At 37.7% G+C, this 21,990-nt stretch overlaps 5 protein-coding genes across 11 annotated transcripts; 3 read left to right on the plus strand and 2 right to left on the minus strand.

Moving 5' to 3' along the window:
• Positions 1-1,212: 1,212 nt before the first annotated feature.
• LOC125210829 (topless-related protein 1-like) lies at positions 1,213-6,954 on the minus strand. Of its 4 annotated transcripts, none has more exons than XM_048110431.2 (23): positions 6,898-6,954; positions 5,920-6,027; positions 5,663-5,842; positions 5,479-5,592; positions 5,236-5,394; positions 5,040-5,157; positions 4,868-4,964; positions 4,724-4,782; positions 4,505-4,658; positions 4,296-4,424; positions 4,154-4,224; positions 3,973-4,068; positions 3,803-3,898; positions 3,594-3,715; positions 3,285-3,519; positions 3,048-3,212; positions 2,852-2,956; positions 2,505-2,780; positions 2,300-2,428; positions 2,131-2,226; positions 1,871-2,059; positions 1,577-1,743; positions 1,213-1,501 (listed from the first exon to the last, which is right to left on the minus strand). In XM_048110431.2, exons 2-23 carry the CDS (start codon positions 5,997-5,999, stop codon positions 1,357-1,359), a joined length of 2,982 nt encoding a protein of 993 aa, XP_047966388.2. In that variant the 5' UTR covers positions 6,000-6,027; positions 6,898-6,954; the 3' UTR covers positions 1,213-1,356. The 4 variants fall into 4 exon arrangements, with proteins under 4 accessions (XP_047966388.2, XP_088924778.1, XP_088924777.1 ...); XM_089068652.1 differs by having other exon boundaries at positions 5,920-6,020; positions 6,898-6,950; XM_089068651.1 differs by lacking the exon at positions 6,898-6,954 and adding an exon at positions 6,685-6,816.
• Positions 6,955-9,361: 2,407 nt separating this feature from the next.
• Positions 9,362-10,598, plus strand: LOC125215206 (uncharacterized). Its single transcript, XM_048116558.2, has 3 exons — positions 9,362-9,596; positions 9,895-9,938; positions 10,116-10,598. The coding sequence occupies exons 1-3, from the start codon at positions 9,504-9,506 to the stop codon at positions 10,471-10,473; spliced, it is 495 nt and encodes a 164-aa protein (XP_047972515.2). The 5' UTR covers positions 9,362-9,503; the 3' UTR covers positions 10,474-10,598.
• A 135-nt stretch (positions 10,599-10,733) lies between these two features.
• LOC125213590 (Ubiquitin carboxyl-terminal hydrolase family protein) lies at positions 10,734-13,869 on the plus strand. Of its 2 annotated transcripts, none has more exons than XM_048114223.2 (3): positions 10,734-12,268; positions 12,538-13,070; positions 13,457-13,869. In XM_048114223.2, the coding sequence occupies exons 1-2, from the start codon at positions 11,123-11,125 to the stop codon at positions 12,559-12,561; spliced, it is 1,170 nt and encodes a 389-aa protein (XP_047970180.2). In that variant the 5' UTR covers positions 10,734-11,122; the 3' UTR covers positions 12,562-13,070; positions 13,457-13,869. The 2 variants fall into 2 exon arrangements, with proteins under 2 accessions (XP_047970180.2, XP_088925394.1); XM_089069268.1 differs by having other exon boundaries at positions 13,019-13,070.
• A 1,775-nt stretch (positions 13,870-15,644) lies between these two features.
• LOC125213589 (heparanase-like protein 3) lies at positions 15,645-18,518 on the plus strand. Of its 2 annotated transcripts, none has more exons than XM_048114221.2 (9): positions 15,645-15,981; positions 16,089-16,125; positions 16,514-16,697; positions 16,784-16,932; positions 17,012-17,242; positions 17,319-17,508; positions 17,583-17,708; positions 17,779-17,878; positions 18,006-18,518. In XM_048114221.2, the coding sequence occupies exons 1-9, from the start codon at positions 15,703-15,705 to the stop codon at positions 18,372-18,374; spliced, it is 1,665 nt and encodes a 554-aa protein (XP_047970178.2). In that variant the 5' UTR covers positions 15,645-15,702; the 3' UTR covers positions 18,375-18,518. The 2 variants fall into 2 exon arrangements, with proteins under 2 accessions (XP_047970178.2, XP_047970179.2); XM_048114222.2 differs by having other exon boundaries at positions 15,793-15,981; positions 16,536-16,697.
• LOC125213588 (Cysteinyl-tRNA synthetase, class Ia family protein) lies at positions 18,413-21,553 on the minus strand. 2 transcript variants are annotated; one of them, XM_048114216.2, is made up of 9 exons: positions 21,131-21,553; positions 20,623-20,686; positions 20,286-20,447; positions 20,035-20,205; positions 19,667-19,948; positions 19,452-19,577; positions 19,127-19,330; positions 18,939-19,040; positions 18,413-18,835 (listed from the first exon to the last, which is right to left on the minus strand). In XM_048114216.2, exons 1-9 carry the CDS (start codon positions 21,463-21,465, stop codon positions 18,614-18,616), a joined length of 1,668 nt encoding a protein of 555 aa, XP_047970173.2. In that variant the 5' UTR covers positions 21,466-21,553; the 3' UTR covers positions 18,413-18,613. The 2 variants fall into 2 exon arrangements, with proteins under 2 accessions (XP_047970173.2, XP_047970174.2); XM_048114217.2 differs by having other exon boundaries at positions 20,623-20,690; positions 21,131-21,270.
• Positions 21,554-21,990: the final 437 nt, after the last annotated feature.

A 21,990-nucleotide genomic window follows, 5' to 3' on the forward strand; every position in this document is an offset into this window, starting at 1 on the left:
TAATAGAATCATTTTATCATAGTATCATTTTATCCGACAAAACTATCATGTTATGCAGTAAACCTATCATCACAAACAGTATGTACATACCTACAAATCAGTAATAGTATCATTTTATCATAGTATCATTTTATCATAATATCATTTTATCCGACAAAACTATCATGTTATGCAGTAAACCTAACATTTATAAGCCAAAAGTATCATTTTAACACATAATCGACAATACATAATATAATCAAATAAGAATTTCAGTACATCAGAAATACTTTCGTTATTTGCTACAGATTCCATCGAAGCAAATTTTCACAGCAATTGAAGAGGTAATCAATGAAAATAAGAACGCAAAATTGAAAACATCTTCCCGATCACAATTATGGAAACAAAATCTGAAGACTATGGAAAATGAATCAAATCTGGAGCCTATGGAAACAAAATAAGCGAGAAGTATGGAAACAAAATCGCAGAGAAGAGGAGAGAATCAAATTGAGTGATCTGGATCAAAATGGAAACAAAATCACAGAGAAGAGGAGAGAATCGAAAATCGCTGAGAAGAAACCGATGAGAAGAGCGTGAAATCTGGAGTGAATCTGGAGCGAAATTCAAAAATTAAATTAGCGAAATGACATATTTACCCTCTGCGCCTATTTTTATTAAGTAAATCTAAGTTTGAATCTCAACCACAAGATTATAAAATATGTGTGGTCCAGATTTAGTTATAGAGTTATCATGTGATTTGAGGGTTATGATATGATCGCATCTCTATGCACACATATACACACACTACCACCAATATGCACACACATGCACATATATGCACACATATGCACACATATGCACACACTACCACCAATATGCACATACATGCACATATATGTGCACATACACAACACAACATATGCACACACACAGAAAAATATTTGGCAAAAATATTTTTAAATAAATATTTTTTAGTAGAATCAACATATAAATTATTCATATTTCATTTCATTTCATTTCATTCAATTCCTATATTATTTGTATTTACCAAGCATAGGAATTGAGTCAATCAAGAAACAACAAATTCCATTCTCTTTGTATTTCTTGTGCTTGGTTTGGTATTGAATCAATCAAGAAACAACAATTCCATTCTCTTTGTATTTCTTGTGCTTTACCAAGCACAAGAATAGAAATTTTCCATTCCAACCTCCATTCAATTTTATCATACCAAGAAGTCCCATAATACTTATTACTATATTGCTTCAAAATGAAAAAAATGATATACTGTAGTCAATATGATTAAATAAGAAAAATTCCGTCTTTGTGGGTTTAATAGAAAACATCAAAACTGATATACTCCATTGGCCTTGAGAAGACTCAAGATTCAAGGTGGTTCTTGATGGTCCATCGCCCTTGAGATTCTTCCGGTTCGATAACGACCACTCCGCCGTTCGACAATCCCAACGCAAATTGCTCCGGTTTACGTGGATGAGCCGCAACGACAACCGGATCCACGTAACAGCTACATTCCCACAACAAAAGAGAGTTAACATTGATCAAGATTCTTGAATGGTGCTAGGAAGCTGTCCCGAGTTACCTTAGATGGGGCGGAAGGTACGAAGACGGATCTATCTCAAGGCGTGGGGCGAGGTCTGCTGCACCGAGTATCAAGATGATCCCGTCTCTCATGGCAGCATACACCACCCGGCTATCACAAGAGTAGGTCGCGTGGGATATTCGCGTGCAGAAGTTGGCGATCGTCCACTGATTTTTCAAGAACCAAATCATCATCTTGAGGTTTTTATGTATATATACGAAGATGAAGATGAAGATGAAGACAATGATGAAGATGAAGATGAAGACAATGATGAAGACAATGATGTATAGGTACCTGCTTCACACGTCGTAGTGTTGCAGTTTCATATATAGCGAGCTGAGTCTCGTGCACTGCTAGAAAGTGCTGCTGATCCTTGTCTAGTTCGACGTTCGTCTCTGACAAGTCTGATGCCAGCCAGCCGACCGAGATCTGCAGCACCGTGCTTTTCTTCTTCTCCCATGTGATGGAGTCCCACAGCACAATCTGAGGCAATCAAACATTTCAAGAAAACGCGCACGCACCTCTGTGCACGAGGAGGTGTAGAGAGGACTAACCTGAGTATCGACCCCACAAGAAACGAGCACGTTTAGATTGGTCGAGAAAGCCAATCCGCTGATTCGTTTGGAATGCCCCTCGAGCTTGCTTATCCGCTGCAAAACCAAAGAAAATCAAGAAATGCACGTTTCTCGTGGCACTTGTAGACGTTGGCGTGGGATGCAATACCTCATCAACGCGTATATTGTAGATGAGAATCGTGGAGTCATCCATGCCTATAGCTATTATGTTGTTGTCCGGTGGATAGAACAAGAGGCACGTTGCAGCAGGCGGTGATGGCATCACGCTCCTCATGTTCTGCAATTCACATCACGAGAGACGAACAAAGATGAGCCGTTTAGAAACCATACATCGTCTCAACGAGTAGTATTACCTTGAATCCCAGCAAATTGTACAAAGTAATCATCCTCCCCGACGAAGATATTAAATATGAGTCGTTCTTCGACAGCGAAAGGCACGGCGTGACCACATCCCCGCTCTCGTCAGGAAGGTCGTTGGTCATTAACAATCCGCTCCTCGGCTGCCATAACCGAGGGGCACATTTCATCATTGCCTCGCCACTCTTCGCCCATCTCCACAGTAGATGAGTGCCGTCTTCTGCTAATGCGAGAATGCCACTACCTGTGTGCGTGTACACCAATCTCCGTATCTGCAGCCATCAAACGTTACTAAAATCACGAGAAATCAGTGATACGAGAGTGGCTTCTCTGTGAAACACACCAGATTAGTCTTGACTTCAGAAGCGAGTAGCATGGATTGGCAGCGAGAAACTTCAACGATTTTAGAAACGTTCGTTGCCTCCATATTGTTCGAACCTACAGAAAGCTGCGAACAATATAAAAACGAGAGCGAGCATTTAGAAGAGAATTCGTTGCCACGAAAAACAAACTAACAAAGGATTTTGTTAGAAACCGACATTGCTGAAGGGTTCTGTTAAACATTTAGCAGAATCACCAAAATCGAAGGCGGCTTCCTGCAGAAAACGACGGCCGGAATCATTTGCCAAGATCTTGATTCGACCATCAACAGCAGAAACGGCCAATAGATTCTCTTTCTTACTGAAGCAAATACGCGGCCTCGCCTAACAAAACACACCGATTAAATCTAGCAGTAGCTTTAAAATGATTCAAGACATCAAAGTGTAGAAACCTACTTGCAAACCACCATCAGCATCAACAACGGCTAAAAGTTCATCGCTGTCCATATCCCAGATTTTGATCACATGCTCGTCTCCAGCTGCAAGGAACCGGTCGAGGCAGGTATTGAATTGAACCACAGCCGAAGAGCCTTTGCTTAGTAACTGGTAATTCCTAACAACACTCCCTTCATTCTCATTCCATTCAACAAGGTAGGATTCTCCGTCTTCCACCGTCCCACACATAAACACCCTAAAAATTTAAACAAATCAGACCATAGATACGCAACTAATGTGGACAGACACGTTCTCCGGTCAATCATTCACCTTTTACTGCCATAAGCCATTCTCGTACGACAGGAACCGGGAGCACAATAAGTCACCCTCGATCCTTCATTATCGAACAACCATACTTTTATCTCACCACTTATTGAAATGGAAAACAGGAACTGTTTATTACAAAAAGGCGATAAGCATTAATGCACTAGTTTGCACGAGTAAAAAAAAGGTCAACGTAAGAAGGAGTATACTCTCACGTGGATATTTCTCTTCAAACCAGGGCATAGCGAGTACACGGGATCCTCGTGGCCCTCAAAGGTATACAGTTTAGCGCCAGTTGCCGCAACCCAAACCTTAGAGAAACAAAAAAAAATCAAAGATTGTTAAAGGTCAATCGTCATAATAGCTTTATAACCGCGTAAATTACCTTAATCAACTTGTCATCACCACAGCTTATGACAACAGGTATTTTATCTGCTTTAGAGAATGCTAGATCATTCACACTGCCAATATGTGCGTCGATCTGGAGAGGAAAAAGTTAGATAAATAAGAGACGCTAACGCGTATATATAACATAACACGTGGATGATTAGTAACAGAAGCTATACCTCCAATTTCTTCTGAAAGGAATTTCCATTTTTATCATACAGATGTAGCTCGTTTTGCGAATATGCAACCCCTGCCATCGATAAACTTTGTTCTAAGTTAACCGTTTTGAGTAGCTCAGGGAAATATAATTTTCGAGCTTACCAAATAGAGAACCATCAAGGCTCCACAGCACACGGTTTACCATTAACGACTTGACCAAAAATTCTCTTCTGAACAGCTTCTTGTGAGCAGCAACGTCCCAGATTTCCACTTCTCCGGATAATTTCCCAACTACAAGAATAGATTCAGCAGCAGCGCGAGTGATTAGAACGTAACATCACGGGAAAATTTACCAAATTTAAGTTGCCAACCTAATAACAGAGCCTCGTGAACAGGGTGAAAATCCATGCTAGTCATTAACGAGCCTATATCCAAAACCCGTTCGACCGTGCTAGGAAAATCGATAGGAGGTTCATTTCGAGAAGCTTGACAACGGGTGGAAATAACCGTCTGCGAGACCTCCTCCTGCATTCAATGTTCGAACGCTATGAGGACTGCGATAATCAATACGTAGCATAATTACAAGGTACCTCGATTATATGTTCCGTTGACCTTACATCGACAAAGAGCCTACCCTCCTCAGCTAAAGCTGCAGTTACCGAATTTGTCGTATAAATTTAGATCTAAATCTGATGCAGATACATGAAAAAGTGAAAAAAATACAACAAGACGACCTTGGTCGGATAGAGCTTCATGGTTCCTGATTGTAACGGGGATATCAGTTGACGAGTCTCTCTCTCGAGGCCATTCAGCTGCAACAGGTGAGGGCGGCTGCAGAAGAACTCAATCAAAAAGTCTAATAGAGAAACGACATGCCTTTCTCTACGAAGAAAGTAATAATCTTACCAACGAGCTCAGTTGAGCCTGCATATTATCGGATCCGGGACACTTATGATCTGTAAAGAGGGTGTCGATGTGCGGTTGCGAGTGAGGACGCGTGCATAGCACATGCTGCCAGTTCAAACTGCATATCGTAACATTATAACCAATTCACCCCAAATGAACACATACTTTACACGAAAAAAAAAGTCGAATTACCAACCTTTGGTTAATCAAACGCCTCAACCTCGACTTTTTGATTTGAGGAAACCTAGTTTTTCCTTGGAGAAGGGGGTTTGCCTCGATGACAGACTGAAGATCACCTAGGAGGCCTTTTCTAGCAGTTAACGCGTCTCCATATAAGGCGAGCGAATCATTTTCCCTGTTATTGTACCAAATAAGAGTATCAACCTTTATAGAAATTCTTAATGATATGATTTTGTATTTATTCCATTCCTAATCATACCTCAAGTCATCTAGTGCCAAGAGCTGAGCCATTTCTTTGTACAATTCTTCGTTCGACTGCGCAAACACCTTGAGATCCTTCTTAAGAATGTCTAAGGCGGTAGAAAACTCGTGCCTATCGAAACATATGCAAATGAGTTAGAAACAAGCCAACATTTCGAGAAAAACATCATCGTCTAGCTTACTTGTCCAAGGCCTCGAGATACTTTTGCTTCCTAATCTCAAAATATATCTTGGTGGAGTATTTGTTGTCTTCAACGACCGTGAAGCTCGAGAGATATTTCTCGGCCTCGTCCCAGTTCCCATCCAGCACCAGCTCCTCGAAATACTTCATATTGAAGAAATAGCCCGATTCTTGCTCAAGCCTATTACAGAAGGTATACACATGAGATACGAATCGGAAAAATAAGTGGAACGACACGAGCCCAACGTAACAACTCACATGTGTGCGGTCTTCTTAAGATTCTCCTCATCACAGAACTGCATGATCAAGAACATTAGGTCTTTGCCGAGAGACGACATTGCTGGCAGCTGTCACCTAACCTATAAACTAAGCAATAATTACACAATCAAAAGATTAATTTGCCAAATTAGAACTAATCAACTTGCCAAAAATGTATTGCATCAACATATCAATATAATTTATTCTTCTCCTCTCACCAAACTAAGGTACTGATCAGGCTCAAGAACACACACAAACACACAGTTCATAAGCACATAGAGTCAAATTTAAGCACATTTTTGTGCCCTAAATCTTAGAGGAAAGTCCCACAAAACAAATCAAAATATGGACCTTAAATTCTTCAAATCAGACAAAGCTATGCATCATATTAACCTATGAATGTAAATAAACAAAAGGGAACATAGTCCAAAAGGAACTAAAATGATAAGGCTCAAGAACACACACACACACACACAGTCCATAAGCACATATAGTGAAATTTAAGCACACTTTTGTTGCCTAATTCAAAAAAAAGGAAAGACCACAAAACAAATTAACATATGGACCTCAATTTCTTGAAATCAGACAAAATGTATACATCAGACAAAGGGAACATAGTCCAAAAAAGGCACAAAAATGATAATAAAACAAAAACAAACAAAGCCCATAAGCACATATATACATAGTCAAATTCAGGCACATTTTTGCATCCTAATTCATAGAGGAAAGACCTAAAAAACAAATTAAAAAATAAAAAACATAGACCTTAATTTCTTGAAATCAGACAAGTTGGGGGTTCAACAATTTTGAAATAGTTTCTCATCAAATCTATGCCAAAATCAAGAATAACCCTAGCATCAAACGAAACAAAAATGATGGAATGACTCATATCAAGGCAAAGATTCAATCTTTGCTTGCTCAAAAACAGTCCATAGAAATGGAAAATCATACAAGCTGGAAAGTGAGAAAGATGCTTACTTTTTGATTGGAAGAAAAAGGAAAACAACTAAGCTCTCTCTCACTCTACAAAAACAAAAACAAATAGGGTCTGTGTCAGAGTCACAGAGTTATATATTTGAACTTGTGTGATAAGCACGTCTGCTTATCTGATAAGTCATGTTGAAACACGAATGTTTGTTGGATTCTCCAATAATTCAGTTTTTTCACAATTTTTTTGAAAAAATAAATGGGTGAATTTGTAGGTAGTACTTCAATTTCCAAAAGAAATTTCATTTTTGAAACTCGTAAATGTATTTTAATCACATTCGTTGTACATAGACGTATCCTCCAATAGTCTCCATATTTTAATTTAATTTCATAACAATAAATGTTGGAATGTAAATTCACTTTTTGTATTTACTACAACATTCGAATTTTAATATGAAGTGGACTAAACTGTATGAGTCTTTATTTTTAGGACATTAGTGGTGATAAATGTACATAAACTGTGGGTCGCGTTAAAATAGAACCAACTTTCTAATCCAAAACCCAGAACTATCTCAATATTATGTATTAAAATTATCAACACAAAGACAAAACTTTCTCAATAGATTTGTGTTGATAAAATTATATCTTTGTGTTGAGATTTAAATTTACATGTTATGTTGATAAAGTTATATCTATATGTTGAGAAATTTCCAATATAATATTGAAGTTTTGGGTTCTGGAGGAGAATTAGTTAGCATTTGGTTATAACCCCATAAACTGTATATATAATTGGATTTTAAAGTTTAAAATCAATTCATTATTAAAATAAAATATATTACATTGAAACTTTTCAAATTAAGTATTTGATATTTTAGGAAACAAAGCAACTCCTACGTTTGATCTCTGCATAATTATCTCACACTTAAAATATAAATTATGTATAAATTTATCATAAATCTTCAAATCAAACCTTTTCTAGTGACATTTTCCAAAATATATTAAGAGCATAATATAATTAATATAGATAATACTCCTTCCGTCCCATATAATTTTATCCAAGTATTCTATTTTGGACTATCCCACATAATTTTACCCATTACATTTTTACTATTTTTGATAGTGGACCCCATACTCCACTAACTAATTCCTAATCACATTTTATTATAAAACTTACTTTAAAAGTAGGACCCACATCCCAGCAATTATTTCACCTCACTTTCCATTATATTTCTTAAAACTCGTGCCGGGTCAAAGTGTGTAAAATTATGTGGGACGGAGGGAATATATATTATCTTTTTTTCAATTGTAGTACTATAATCGAATGCATTAACCATGGAATATAAAATAAGGCGAAATGCTAACATACTTGGTCCATATTAGTATGTAAAGTGTATTATTGCGGTTGTTGGGCTTATACAACTCAACCTTCTGCAATGAGGATACATCTACTACTTTCTAGATACTTCTAAACCTTCTCTCTCAATGATACATTAAAATGTAAATAATACTAATAAATGGAATTAAAATAAATGACTTTGGTTGGTAAAGATATACGGTAAATCTTTGAATAAATATAAATGTGCATAAAATAGAGTATACTACATGATGACTCTAAATTATATATCAAATAAAAGCGGATCATCTTTATTCAAGTACTAGATCTTATTACTTCTTTAATCCCATAAAAATATGGATAATTAAAATGATATGAGAATTAATGAATAATTAGTGAATATTGAGAACTACATTATTATTAGTGTTTATTGAATTGTAATAGTGGTCATAGTTATACAAGTTGAAAATAAATTGATGTATATAAGTAATGAGTTGAAGATAATTTTACATGAATGAAAATACCCATATTTTTATATAAATGGTGAAAATAAAAAGTGCATATATTTTTATGGGACGAATGAAGTATTAGTTGCCCTTATTATACTCTTAAAGATATCACTAATCATATTCTGAAAAATATGCATATACCTATTTAGTTTGAAACCGACAATCATTTTCAAATTACTGTACGAGAATAAAAATGAACTCAATAATATAATTAATGTATTTGAAATTAATTAATATATTATTAACTAATAATCATTTTGTCCATGAAAAATATACTCATCATGAGTTTTATTGAAAATTGATAAAATAAGAGAGAGAAAAAGTGTTAAAAATGCGAAAGATAGAAGAAAAAAGCGAATAAAATATTTAAGAAGAGAGAAAATGAGTAAAATATAGAAAGAACCTTTTTATATTTGAAATAGAGACAATTTTCGGTGAAAAAAAAAATAGACCACAAATACCAATGCATATACATTAATTTATCACTAATCCTAAATATTAATTGATTTATATATAAGTTTTTCACTATAATTAACACATGACCATTGTGTTTTATTGACGTTGAAAATGAAAATTTTAATTTAATTAATTTACTACAATCTTCCGAAAAAGAAAAAAGTAAGATATTTAAACCCGGTTAATTGAGCCCTGCCTTCATATTCATAAAACCCCCAAATTGGAAATAAATTAATTGAGTTAGGGTTTTAGATCTCAGTCGTGTATAAATTCACACATCTGCATTTACTCTTCCTACTTCGATTCGATTGATTTCTCCCAAATTACATCAGTTTTTCTCCCAAATTACATCAGTTTTCATGGAGGCTGCGGTTGTGAACTTTGCCAAGAGCCTCTCCACCTTCGCGATTCAGGCTCTCCTCCTTCAAATTTCCACCGCTCTGCTCTCCACGGTACACTTCTTCCTCCGTTTGATCTTAATTCTGTTATTTTAGTGCGTTTCGCATTTTTTGTCGTGATATTTTGATGGTTCCGTTTTATTATTGTGTAATTAATGGTGATGTGGTTGTAGATGTGCACAAATTTGAGTTTGAAGGCTGTTTTTTGTCATCTGTTGGTTTCGAATCCATTCGATTTTTGTAGAATTTCGTTAGTATTTGATGATTATGTTACTAATTTGGATTTTCAGATGATGTTTATTTGATTGATGAGCTCTGTGGTTGAGTTGGCTTGTGTTAATTGTTTTTGTAGATAGGAGCTCTTGCAAACGCAGCTGAATCAACGGTGGTAGATAGGTGAGATATATTGTTTGATTTCTAAAATGTTCTTCAATTTGTTGTTTATTTAGTTTGGTTGATTTCTAAAATGTTCTTCAGTTTGTTGTTTATTTAGTTTGGTTGATTTCTAAAATGTTCTTCAGTTTGTAGTTTATTTAGTTTGGCATTGATGGTAGTAGCATTTGTTGTTTGAAGGCTTTTGATGACTGAGCTCGGCATGAAGAAGCAGCCCGAGAATCAAGAAGCTAGTGAAGACGAGGATGACGATGATGAAGACGATGAGGAGGAGGATGATGAAGGTGGAGACGAGGAGGATGAGGATGCCGGAGGGGCCGAGGAAGGGGAGGACCTAGGTGATGAGGAGGACCCGGAGGACATTCCAGCTGCAAATGGTGATGGTGCTGGAAGTGGGGACGATGAGGAAGAAGACGAGGATGATGAGGACGAAGATGATGATGATGACGGCGACGAGGACGAGGATGAGGAAGAGGAGGAAGAAGAGGAAGAAGAAGAGGAGGAGACTCCAGAGCCACCTACTAAACGGAGGAAATGAGCCTACATATATGATATCTCCTTGTCTCTGTGTTTTTTAGTTTTGAATTTTGCATAGGATGTAATTTTTTATATCAATGCTTTCACTTTCTTTTCTTTGATTAAGATTAAACCGTTACTATTTCATTTCTTAATTCATCAAGTTAGATACTCCATAAATTGGTGATTTTGAGATGGGCTTTCAATGATTCCAAACATGCCTTAATTTTAGAAAGATGGATTTTGTATTATGAATACAATATCAAGTTTTATTTTTTACTTTATATGGGATTGGATTATGAGTAGTAATAAGAGTATAAGACTATTTTCATCAAGTAATTACTCATGTCAATTAATGCATTTTGTAATAAATAGGAGAGATTAAAATAGTGGATTTTGGTAACATAAATGACTAATATATGTACTAACTGCTAACCCCATATACTTGAAACGTAGGCAATTTGGTATGAACATACTGTTTTTGATTCATTTTTTACCAAAACCAAATTGATCGGAATGAACCAAAAAATCCATTTTTTTATTAAAAACCCAAGTACAAAAATCCAGGCTTTATTCCTCTAGCAATACAGGCATGAAAAAAATCGAGCTTTAAATTGAAGGACCTTGCACCCCAACTGTTCGACCTATTTCCTCTGAGAAAAACCCCAAGAATGTATAGACTGCTAAAGCCATTTGCGATGAACAAAACGAGGGAATCCAGCATTTCATCATGCTACACAAGGATTCAAATCATGCACAAAACAACTGCAGGTAGAAAGCCAAAGAAGAAGATATACCACAGAGTGCAAGAACTGGACAGGGTCATGGATCTTCACAAGAAGCCCTCTATAATCCTTCAGCTCAAATCCATCATTCAATCCCAGAAAACAACCTCCCTTCTGCTCAGAGATCTCGAGAAAGAAGTTGGCTTCGTGCATAAATGGACTTACATGGCCGTGATCGAGAGATACCCCACCGTTTTTCGTGTATTCGGTGGTCAGGGGTCGCCTCCCGCGGTCACATTGACTGAAAAAGCTAAAAAGATTGCGTTTTTAGAGTCGGAGGCGAGGGCGGAGATGGAGCCCATTTTGGTCAGGAATTTGAGGAAGCTTTTGATGCTTTCAGTTGATTGTAAACTCCCCTTAAAAACCATTGATTTGATCTCTGATGAGTTGGGATTGCCTCATGATTTCAAGAACTGTGTGATTCTGAAGTACCCCAAGTTTTTCAGATTGGATGAGATGAACGGGAGGGAGTTTCTGCATTTGGAGAATTGGGATTCTTCGCTAGCAGTAACTGCTCGCGAGGAGAGGCTGTCGCCTCAAGAACTCGTCCTCAATACGAGACGCGTTAGGATATCCAAAGATGGGAACCTTCCGGGGCCCTTTGCGTTCCAATTGAGGTTTCCTGCTGGTTTTAGGCCGAATGTGAGTTATCTCGAGGAGCTTGAGAGGTGGCAGAAGATGGAATTCCCTTCTCCTTACTTGAACGCGAGGAGGTTTGAAGTCTCCGACCCAAAGTCTCGAAAGAGAGCTGTGGCAGTGCTTCATGAGCTCTTGAGCTTAACCATGGAGAAGAGATTGACTTCTGCTCAGCTGGACGCGTTCCACTCAGAATACCGGCTGCCTTCTCGACTCCTGCTCTGCTTGATCAAGCATCACGGCGTGTTTTATGTCACTAACAAAGGTGTGAAGAGCACTGTGATTCTCAAGGAGGCTTATGATGGGACAACATTGGTTCATAAGTGTCCTTTGATTGAGTATAGAGATAAATTCATGGCTCTTATCGGGAGGAACGAGTGCAGTTCTTGCAACGAGGTATCATCTTCTTCTTCGACTTGATTAAAACTTTGCTCTTGGGATTTTGTGTGTGATCATCTTCAAATGCTAGAAAAACTCCTGCTTCATTTGTTCAAGATTTTTCTTTTGAAGATTCAAGATTTATTTTAAAGATTTTAAAGAAGATTGAGTTTTAATTTACTTGATCAAATTAGCATTTCATATATTGATGGTGGAGTTATTCAAATGATGAACCATTATTTCTGCAAATCAAGATTACAATATGGTAACTTAGTTTTCATGAAAAGGCTAAAATTCTTGAAAAGCAATGATCAACAAAGAGATTTGGTGGAGTAAGGGAAGAGGAAGGTGGGTCGATCCCAAGCATAGGTGAATCTGACATTCGCTCGGGGAAGAATAGGGCGCCCTCGATTTATTAGGCAGTAGTCTCCTTTTGTCTGGAAAATCGACCGATCAACAGGCTTAACTGTCTGAAAACCACGGCAAATTACTACTATGTTCGCCTGGGAGCAGTTGCAGTTGTTGACAACTTGCACGTCCCACTCCGGCAACCCTCTATTCATCCTCCCGTTCCTCACTGTCCCGACCACAATGTCGTTCGGTCCGCATTTACCGAATGCTGCAGTAACAGAGATCATATTAGCATTTTTATGATGAAAATTGAACTAACCTTGAATTTTTGAAACAATAGTTTTGTCACTTTTGTTTCTGGTTTTTATACTCTTTGTGTTTGGATGAGTTTCATTTACCTGTTGAGATGAAACACAGAATAGAAAACACTGCAATTGCAAGCCTCATTGATGCCAACATTGTGAAGAAGGTATGTAGTTCTTTGGACTATTACATGGTGTGATCATGAATTTATAGTGTTTTTTTACATTTATTGTAAATTACTAGTCTTGATTGCATGAATTTTTTTAGCAAGAAATCTACACATATAGTATGATGAGAATTTAGTGCACACGTGTTTCAAATTGAAAACGTGGTTAAGCCTCATCCTCATGGAATTTTCAAAGTCACGTTAGATACAATTTCACCCAAATTAGACCCCGCAAGAAAATTGAGAATTTTTTTTAATCTTCTTGTTATTACGACTGATTTTTAAAATTGCGGATGAATCAGAATTTGACGGATAAATTGTTTCCATACTTTATTTCTGCAAATCAAGATTTGCAATATGGTAACTGAGTTACAATTCTTGAAAAGCTGTGATCAACAAAGAGGCTTGGTGGAGAAGGGGAAGAGGAAGAAGGGTGGATCCCAAGCATAGGAGAATTTGACATCAGCCCGCGGAAGAAGAGGGCGGCCTCCATTCACGGAGCAGTGGTCGCCATTCCTCTGGAAAATCGAGGGATCAACGGGCTTAACTGTCTGAAAGCCACTGCAAGTTAGTACGATGTTCGACTGTGAGCAGTTACAGTTGTTGACAACTTGCACGTTTCACTCCGGCTTCCCTCCTATCTGCCTCCCGCTCCTCACTGTCCCGATCACAAGCTCGTTCACTCCACATTCACCAAATGCTGCAGACAAACACGAACATTTTAGTGATGAAAAATGAACTAATCTTGGATGTGATTTATGTGTGAAATAATTTTGTCGCTTTGTTTCTGGTTTTTAAACTCGTGTTTGAATGAGCTTCATTTCTCAAAATGGATCAATCCAGCAACTGAATTCCGTAAATTTAACGGGCGTTACACGTTCTTATTTACGGAATTCAGTTGTTTGGATTGATTGGCACATTTTGATAAATTTGCCTTCATTTACCTGTGGAGATGAAACACAAAATGGAAAGCACTGCAATTGCAAGCCTCATAGAAGCGACTGTGTAGTTTTGTTGGACTATTACATGGTGAAAACTTGAACTTATAGCCTTTTTTTACAAATATTATGACTTATTGTAAATTGCTTGATTGCAAGAATGTTGAGAATTTTGCTTTGAAAGAATTCTATCCTATTTTACAAATATTATGACTTATTTTAATTAATATTATGTACATATTATGAGGAGGCAATAAAATCATGATATTATGCATATTTATTAAAATGGACCATTGAACTAATTTATCCTTATTAATTGCACCTACATGCAATATGCCAATGATATACGTACTATAGACTATAAATTTGTAATAAATCCATAAGTATAATTTTTTTTTGCAACAAAATAAAATAATTGGATTTGCCTCTATTATTCTTCATAAAATCAAAAACTATTTTGCCATTTCAGGACATCCGTAATTTAAAGTCTCATTTAATTTATTTTTTTTCATTTTAGGTAACTGATAATCAAATATATAAAAGTGGGATTCAAATTCCATTAATTTTTTTTTCTGTACATTTTTTTATATTTCTTAATATTCGCATCGAGTCAAGGCGAGACTTTAAATCGTGGACGAAAAGAGTATATTATATTTGTATACAATGTATGGAGCACATATACAGGGATTTCATCATCCAGCCAGTTAAATTTCGATCCCACCTCCATGGTATGAAATAAAATTAATTTTCTTAAAATAAATGGATGCAACCTTGAAAAAGTTGGTATCATTAACAATTATTATGATGAAGAAAAATTGTTCCAACACCTAACTACAATCTAAATGTGACAATGCAATGATAGGAACAACCTCTCAATCTTAGATAAAATTGAATGGTCTTGATAAGATAAAGCCAATTAAAAATAACAAAATGTCAATTAAGAATAAACCTTTCATGAAAATGACCTCCACCTTTTTTTCTCTACCTGGCCAAAAATATTTGTTTCTTTTGTTGGCACATACTGAAATTTGGTAGAAAATTAAATAACATCAGCACCTAGATTTTAAGGTCATATCTGAATCTCATGGCTTAGTATAACTTCAAATTAGCAATTATTAAGGAACAAGATGTGTTAATTAATCACTCTATTTACAATTGTAAGGCAGACTAATCCTTCATAGTCTACTATTGTGAATATAAAATGAATGAGTTGATTTGTCCTTTTTACCCTTTTTTAATTCTTTTTCTTAAATGCCCTTATATTTCTTTATATTCTCTAGGTGACTTTACATCTCTTTATATTCGAGTCGTGCCTCATCAGTCATCACCCTAGTTACGTCCTACGCTCCTAACAACACTGTTTAAATAAAATAATGATATTTCTAATCTTATCAACATTCTTCTTCTAATTTATTTAGATTAAATTATGTTGATCATATCAACTTCTTGAGGTATGAACATAGTACTAATTAAAACTTGATAATATACCAAACAATTTCTTTCCTTGTACTACACTAAACCATGGCATGTCTGAAATCTTCACCAAAACATTGAACTTGTAATGTCAGCAACAAAAGCAGTTTTGCCATCTCACTTCCTTTATCCAAAAACAGCTTTTCCTTTTGAATTATTTTCAAGAAAGTGACCCTTCAACCTCTCTCTCTTTCTCTTCATATATACACAAATTAACCTGAATGGCTTATTCAAAGAGTGATGCTAATTCAGACACACTGTTATCTGAGATGGCTTCTGCAATGAGGATTCTTGGGCTAACCCTGTGGTGGCTCTACCTAGCCAGCCGAGGCGCAACGAGGGCCGTCTCTCAGAGCGCCAACGGAACAGTGCATATCGATGGATCGTCTCCCATTGGAGTCACGGACGAAGACTTCATCTGTGCTACGATGGACTGGTGGCCGCCTACGAAATGCGACTACGGCACCTGCAGCTGGGGAACTGCTTCCCTTCTCAATCTGGTTAGTTCATACTTTTGAGATCAAACATTCACTAGTTTTAGGCTTCTCAAAAACTTGGAGAAAAGAGGGAAATTCTGATATAAGTTAAAATCTTTCATCTTTTATAGGATTTGAGCAACAAGATTCTGCTGAATGCTATCAAAGGTATAAACTGCATGAGTTCGAAGTTTGGCCAGTTCCACGATGTTTGAAAACAGAATATTAAATCACGAGTTTCAAATTTTTCCAATTGTCTCGTACATGTACAAAACGACAAATTTGGTGATGCTCAAATGATGTTTAATGTAAAAATAAGAAAACAAAGAAAGGAAAATACAAGAAAAAATAGTGATTCTTAAACATCATTTTGGGCATCACCAAAGACGTCGTTTTGTACACGTACGGGACAACTGAAAAAAAAAATTGAAACTTTGTGGTTTAATATTTCGTTTCAAACCTTGTGACTATTCAAAATTTGACTGAACTTCATAATTTAAATGGCTATTATCTCTGTATAAAAGCATTTGAACTGAAAACAATACTCTGATTTCAGCCTTTTCTCCTCTGAAAATCAGACTGGGAGGAACTCTACAAGACAAACTCAGATATCAAACATCAGATGATACTATTCCATGCACTCAGTTCATCAAGAATAGCTCCGAGATGTTCGGATTCGGTCCCGGCTGCTTGCCCCTATCGCGATGGGACGAGCTCAACACCTTCTTTGCACAAGCAGGGTACGTCGTTCATCAAATGCTGACGAATCTTGTGAAAGAAAGTACATTGTGTTTAGACCCTTATAGAGTCTTCTCTTGAACTGCAGAGCTAAGGTTATATTCGGCCTGAATGCGCTGACTGGACGGACTATTGGACCGGGCGGCGTGTGCACGGGAGCTTGGGACCCCACCAACGCAGAATCTCTAATTAGACACACTGTCAACAGTGGCTACACCATCCATGGATGGGAGCTCGGTAACAAATTCTTGATCTGCATTTCATCTCCTTCAAATCAGACACGAGACTTACAAACCGAGTATTATATTCGTGTCAGGAAACGAACTGAGCGGAAACGGCATTGGAGCAAGCGTTGCAGCCGATCAATACGCAGCTGATGTGATCACACTTGGCAAGAAAGTGCAGGAGATCTACAAGGGCTTCGACACCAAGCCCTTGGTTCTTGGGCCGGGCGGCTTCTTTGACGGAACGTGGTTCTCAAGATTTGTCAAGGGAGCGGCCGGATCACTTCAAGTTGTCACGCATCACATTTACAATCTCGGGCCAGGTACAATGAGGGGGCCCGTTTAGTTAGTTTCCTCATCTGGGGCGAGTCTTTATACTTTTCGTTTCGTGTGAACTAGGAGTGGACGAGCATTTGATTGAAAAGATACTCGACCCCTCGTATCTTGACGGCGAAGCGCAGACTTTTAAGGATCTCCGGAGCATCGTGAAGAGCTCGGCAAGTGGAGCTGTTGCTTGGGTTGGTGAGGCTGGAGGGGCTTATAACAGTGGCAGAAATCTTGTGACAAATGCATTTGTGTTTAGTTTCTGGTAAATTTTTTACTATTTTTGAAGTGTTTGAAATGAAATGAAAGTTCAAATATAACCATTTACTGTGAAAAAAGGTATCTGGATCAGCTAGGAATGTCTGCTGCCTATGATTCCAAAACATACTGCAGACAGTCCTTCGTTGGCGGGAACTACGGTCTGATCGACACAAACACTTTCGTCCCTAACCCCGATTACTACAGGTGGTCCACTGTCTCATTGTTATGATTCTGATTACTGAGATGGCATGACTCACTTTTCGAGTATGTGCAGTGCACTTCTTTGGCATCGTCTCATGGGAAGACGGGTTGTGTCGACAAGCTTCAACGGGACGAGAAAGATGCGTGCGTACGCTCATTGTTCCAAGAACAGGGTAAGTGGGAAGCCAGACGAGCTCGATCCTCTATTCAAGAAGGGTCCTGAATAGAAGATGCAACGTCGTTTTGAAATAGAAGATCTCGTCCGAGTAAAAACCCTATACTCACACTGTGTTTTTGCAGAACGGAATCACACTGCTACTGATCAATCTAGACAACACCACTACAGTTCAAGTTGGGGTTTCAGTCGAGAAACTGACGCTTGAGCAGGCTGTTCGCCTAACACGCAAGACACAATTCTCCGGTGGATACAGAGAAGAAGAGGAAGAGACCGGAAACGAGATGTTGAGAGAAGAATACCATCTAACTGCAACAGATGGAGATTTGCATAGCAGAACAATGCTTCTAAATGGGGAAATACTGCAACTAAACTCTTCAGGCCAAATACCTCCATTAAACCCGAGAAGAGTAGACGTTTTACAACCGATAACAGTTGCTCCCTACTCTATACTATTTGCTCAGATACCTATCAGCCTCCCTGCCTGCAAATAAAGCATAGCCCCCTACCAAGATTCATAATATACGACTAGTTTCTACGAAGCAATATAGATTTCGAATGCAATCGGTATCAATAAGTAAATGTAGTTTCCAACAGAGTAATAATAAAATTTGATGGAGAATCAAAATTCCAGTTTACCACTAATCACAGTTACCTGGAATGAAGTTGTTTCAAGAATTGGTGATTTATCATGCTATCAAAACGTCAAAATTTTCCAAAACGGATGCTCGAACTATTGGTCTTGCAATGCAAGAGGCAGAGCAGGTCTCCAAGTTGTGCCTTCTGGGCTGTCCATGAGTGCAATGCCTGCACTAGCCAATTCTTTTCGAATTGCATCGGATTTTTCGTATTCTTTATTTTTTCTCGCAGCATTCCTTTCTTCGATCTTGTGCAGAACATGATCTTCTGTCAACTTTGCACGCCTCAGAGCATAATCCTTCAGCTGCTTCAACGCCTTCATGTAAACCACAAGACAAGTTAATAGGAAATCTCGAGATGGTCGCACGATCAACAACACATTATTAACTCACGCATTCATCAAAGTTCATTTGTTTTACCTCGGAATAGCTATCTGGCAAAAGCCCCAAAACAGCAAGAATATCCCTAACGGTCTTCTCTAAAGCAGCAAGTGACTCGACTCTGAGTTGTTGCTTCTTTCCCTGCACGAAGCACCCAAGATCGTATTCAGAAATCATATTACAACTCGGAGAGGAAAAGACTATTGGGAGTGGAACATGTAAAGTACCTTTCGGGTATGTAAAAGATCATTCATGGTTTTCAATGGTTCAGAAATTGCAGCCAATGCTACAGAAGTATGTAGATCATCTGTCATTGATATCGAACATTCATCCCAAAATTTGTTGATGCAAGTTGCAACATCTGCTGGAATCGAATCCTTCAAACTAGTTACATCATGCTGGGCCGTGATACTCTCACTATCATGTAATGCCTGCATCCATAAAATGACACATCAACGAGAATTCGATCTAAAAAAACCTAAATGATATGTACTAGAAAGTACAAATCAGTTGTCACATCTAATCCCGAGCTGAATGCTTGATGTGTTTTACCTGATAGATATAATAAACACGGTCTGATGCAGTTTCAAGCAGTAACTCCGAGTAATTAATAGGGGAACGATAGTGAGTTCCCAAAAGGAAATGCCTCAGAGCCAGTGGATGATAAAGTTCGAGTACCTAAACCCGACCACTGAAGTTAGAAACAATAAAAACTTATCAAATGTATGCAAACTGTAGGAGAAAAGAGAGAGCCTTTGTCCTCGTACCTTTCTAATGGTGAAAAAGTTGCCAAGAGATTTCGACATCTTCTCAGAATCGATGGTCACAAATCCATTATGGATCCAATAACTTACATTGCTTTCACGGCAGGCGGCACAGCTTTGAGCAATCTCATTCTCGTGATGGGGAAATACAAGATCCATTCCACCACCATGTATGTCGAAAGAATAACCTAAATAAGCAGCACTCATAGCACTGCACTCGATATGCCATCCCGGCCTTCCCGGACCCCATGGACTCTCCCAGAAAGGTTCTCCCTCCTTTGCTGCCTGTGAAATAAGCAAATGACGAACCTCAAGAACAAAACATCTAGAGAACATATAACACAGAACACTTCGATAAAATGGATTTTCACCTTCCATAAAGCAAAGTCAGCTGTGTTTCTCTTCCTAGAGTCCACTGCAACTCGTTGACCGGCCCTGTTATCTTCCAGTTTACGTCCAGATAATCGTCCATACTCGGGGAATTTGTCTATGGAGAAGTACACATCACCCTCGACTGCGTATGCACATCCATTATCCAGTATCTATCACAGGTAAGAAACAGAGCGTCAGCTCATGAATGTCACAGAAAAACAAAGACAAATGAATGGTCGGACAAGTATACCTGTCTAATCATAGCAATAATTTGCGGTATGTGATCAGAGACACGAGGCTCCACGGAAGGCGGAAGGCAGTTCAGATACGCCATGTCAAGATGAAATTCCTCACAGAATCTTCTGCTCAAGCTAATCGGATCTTCACCCAACTCATTTGCTCTGGCAATAATCTACAGAATTCGAAAATGGGGAATCCTGTCATAAAATTCGTAACAAGTAGACGATATTTATAAGTAACAGCCTTAACATTCTCACAACAACTTAACAAACAAAACTCCTCCAGTAGCCAACACACAAAAGACTTCAAGACTACATCTTCAGATGTTCCAAATCAATCAAACTCACCTTGTCATCAACATCGGTGAAATTGCGGACGTAGTTAACCTCATATCCCAAATGCTTAAGGTATCTGCCTAATTTCAAAATAAAGGTCAGAGCTTTTCCCTCTTTACATAACATTTATATGTTCACAAAAGATAATCCCTTTTCTAACACAAACATCAACAGCTCAAATGACTCTGCATCAATAATATTTATGAGACAGAGATAGAGGCTTAATTTCAAGATAAAAATCAAACTTTTCCATCTCTACATAACATATATAACTTTTCCCTATCAACAGCCCACATAGCTCAGCATATAATACTAGACAGATACAGAGAGGGTGGGTGAATTCTGCCTAAATTCAAAATCAAGGTCAGAGCTTTCCCTCTTCACATAACATATAATCACATTTCTACCAAAAACATCAGCAGCTCATATGATTCTACAGATATCCCTAATTTCAAATAACAAATATGTTAACAAAATACAATCCAATTAACCTAAAACATCAAGAGAGATAGAAAGAGACCTGTAGAGCACATCAAAAGCAACATAAACGCGGGCGTGGCCAATGTGGCTGAGATCATAGGCGGTGACGCCGCAAACGTACATTCCTACTTTGCCTTCCACCTTAGGCTTAAACAACTCTCTTTGCTTGCTCATCGTGTTGTACAGCCAAAGCTCTTTCTTTACTTGCCGCGATTTAGCATCGGTATTTTGCTCACAGCAGGTCGTCAAAGACTGAGACTTTGCAGCAGAGAAAGTGGTGCGAAAGCGGAATTTGGTCCTCGAATTGAAAGATTTCGCCGCCAGTGGGTGGCGGAGAGGAAACAAGGGTTTGTACCATCTCAGTATCGTCGCCATCTCACAAAATTGTGTAGCTGTGTGAATCAAGTAGAGTAATTCATTGGCTTCAATATAGCTTATCCGCTTTTTGTTCAATGCACAAAATAAAATAAATTTAATCGTATCCTCGAATTTAGCATTTATGCCAAGCTTGTATCTAAATTTTCACAATTTTTTAGATTAATTAGATTTCATGTGACCAAGATTGAATTTTTCCAACACCCACGAAGAGTTCTCATCTCGAATTATGCAATTGTTCATTTCGTGGATATTCGAGTACTTTGGAATTGATATCTTAGAAAATTGAATTGGAAATTATAATATTCTAAGTAATTCAGTTTTAAATGGAATATATTTTTCAGTTCTATTGACTTCGATTGGAATATTTTTACTTTTCTACATTACTTTTCAAGTTTTCTACTTCCTCCGTCCCATAAAAGTTGAGACAAAACTTTTGGGCACGGAGATTAAGAATTTATATTAAATAAATAGGAGAGATGAAAAAAGTAGGAAAGATAAGAAAGAGTAAAATAAATGATGGAA

Source organism: Salvia hispanica, chromosome 3 (assembly GCF_029641045.1).
Source record: "Salvia hispanica isolate PSC_SH4W2 chromosome 3, Shi_PSC_v1, whole genome shotgun sequence".
In the NCBI taxonomy this organism is placed as follows: Eukaryota; Viridiplantae; Streptophyta; class Magnoliopsida; order Lamiales; family Lamiaceae; genus Salvia; species Salvia hispanica.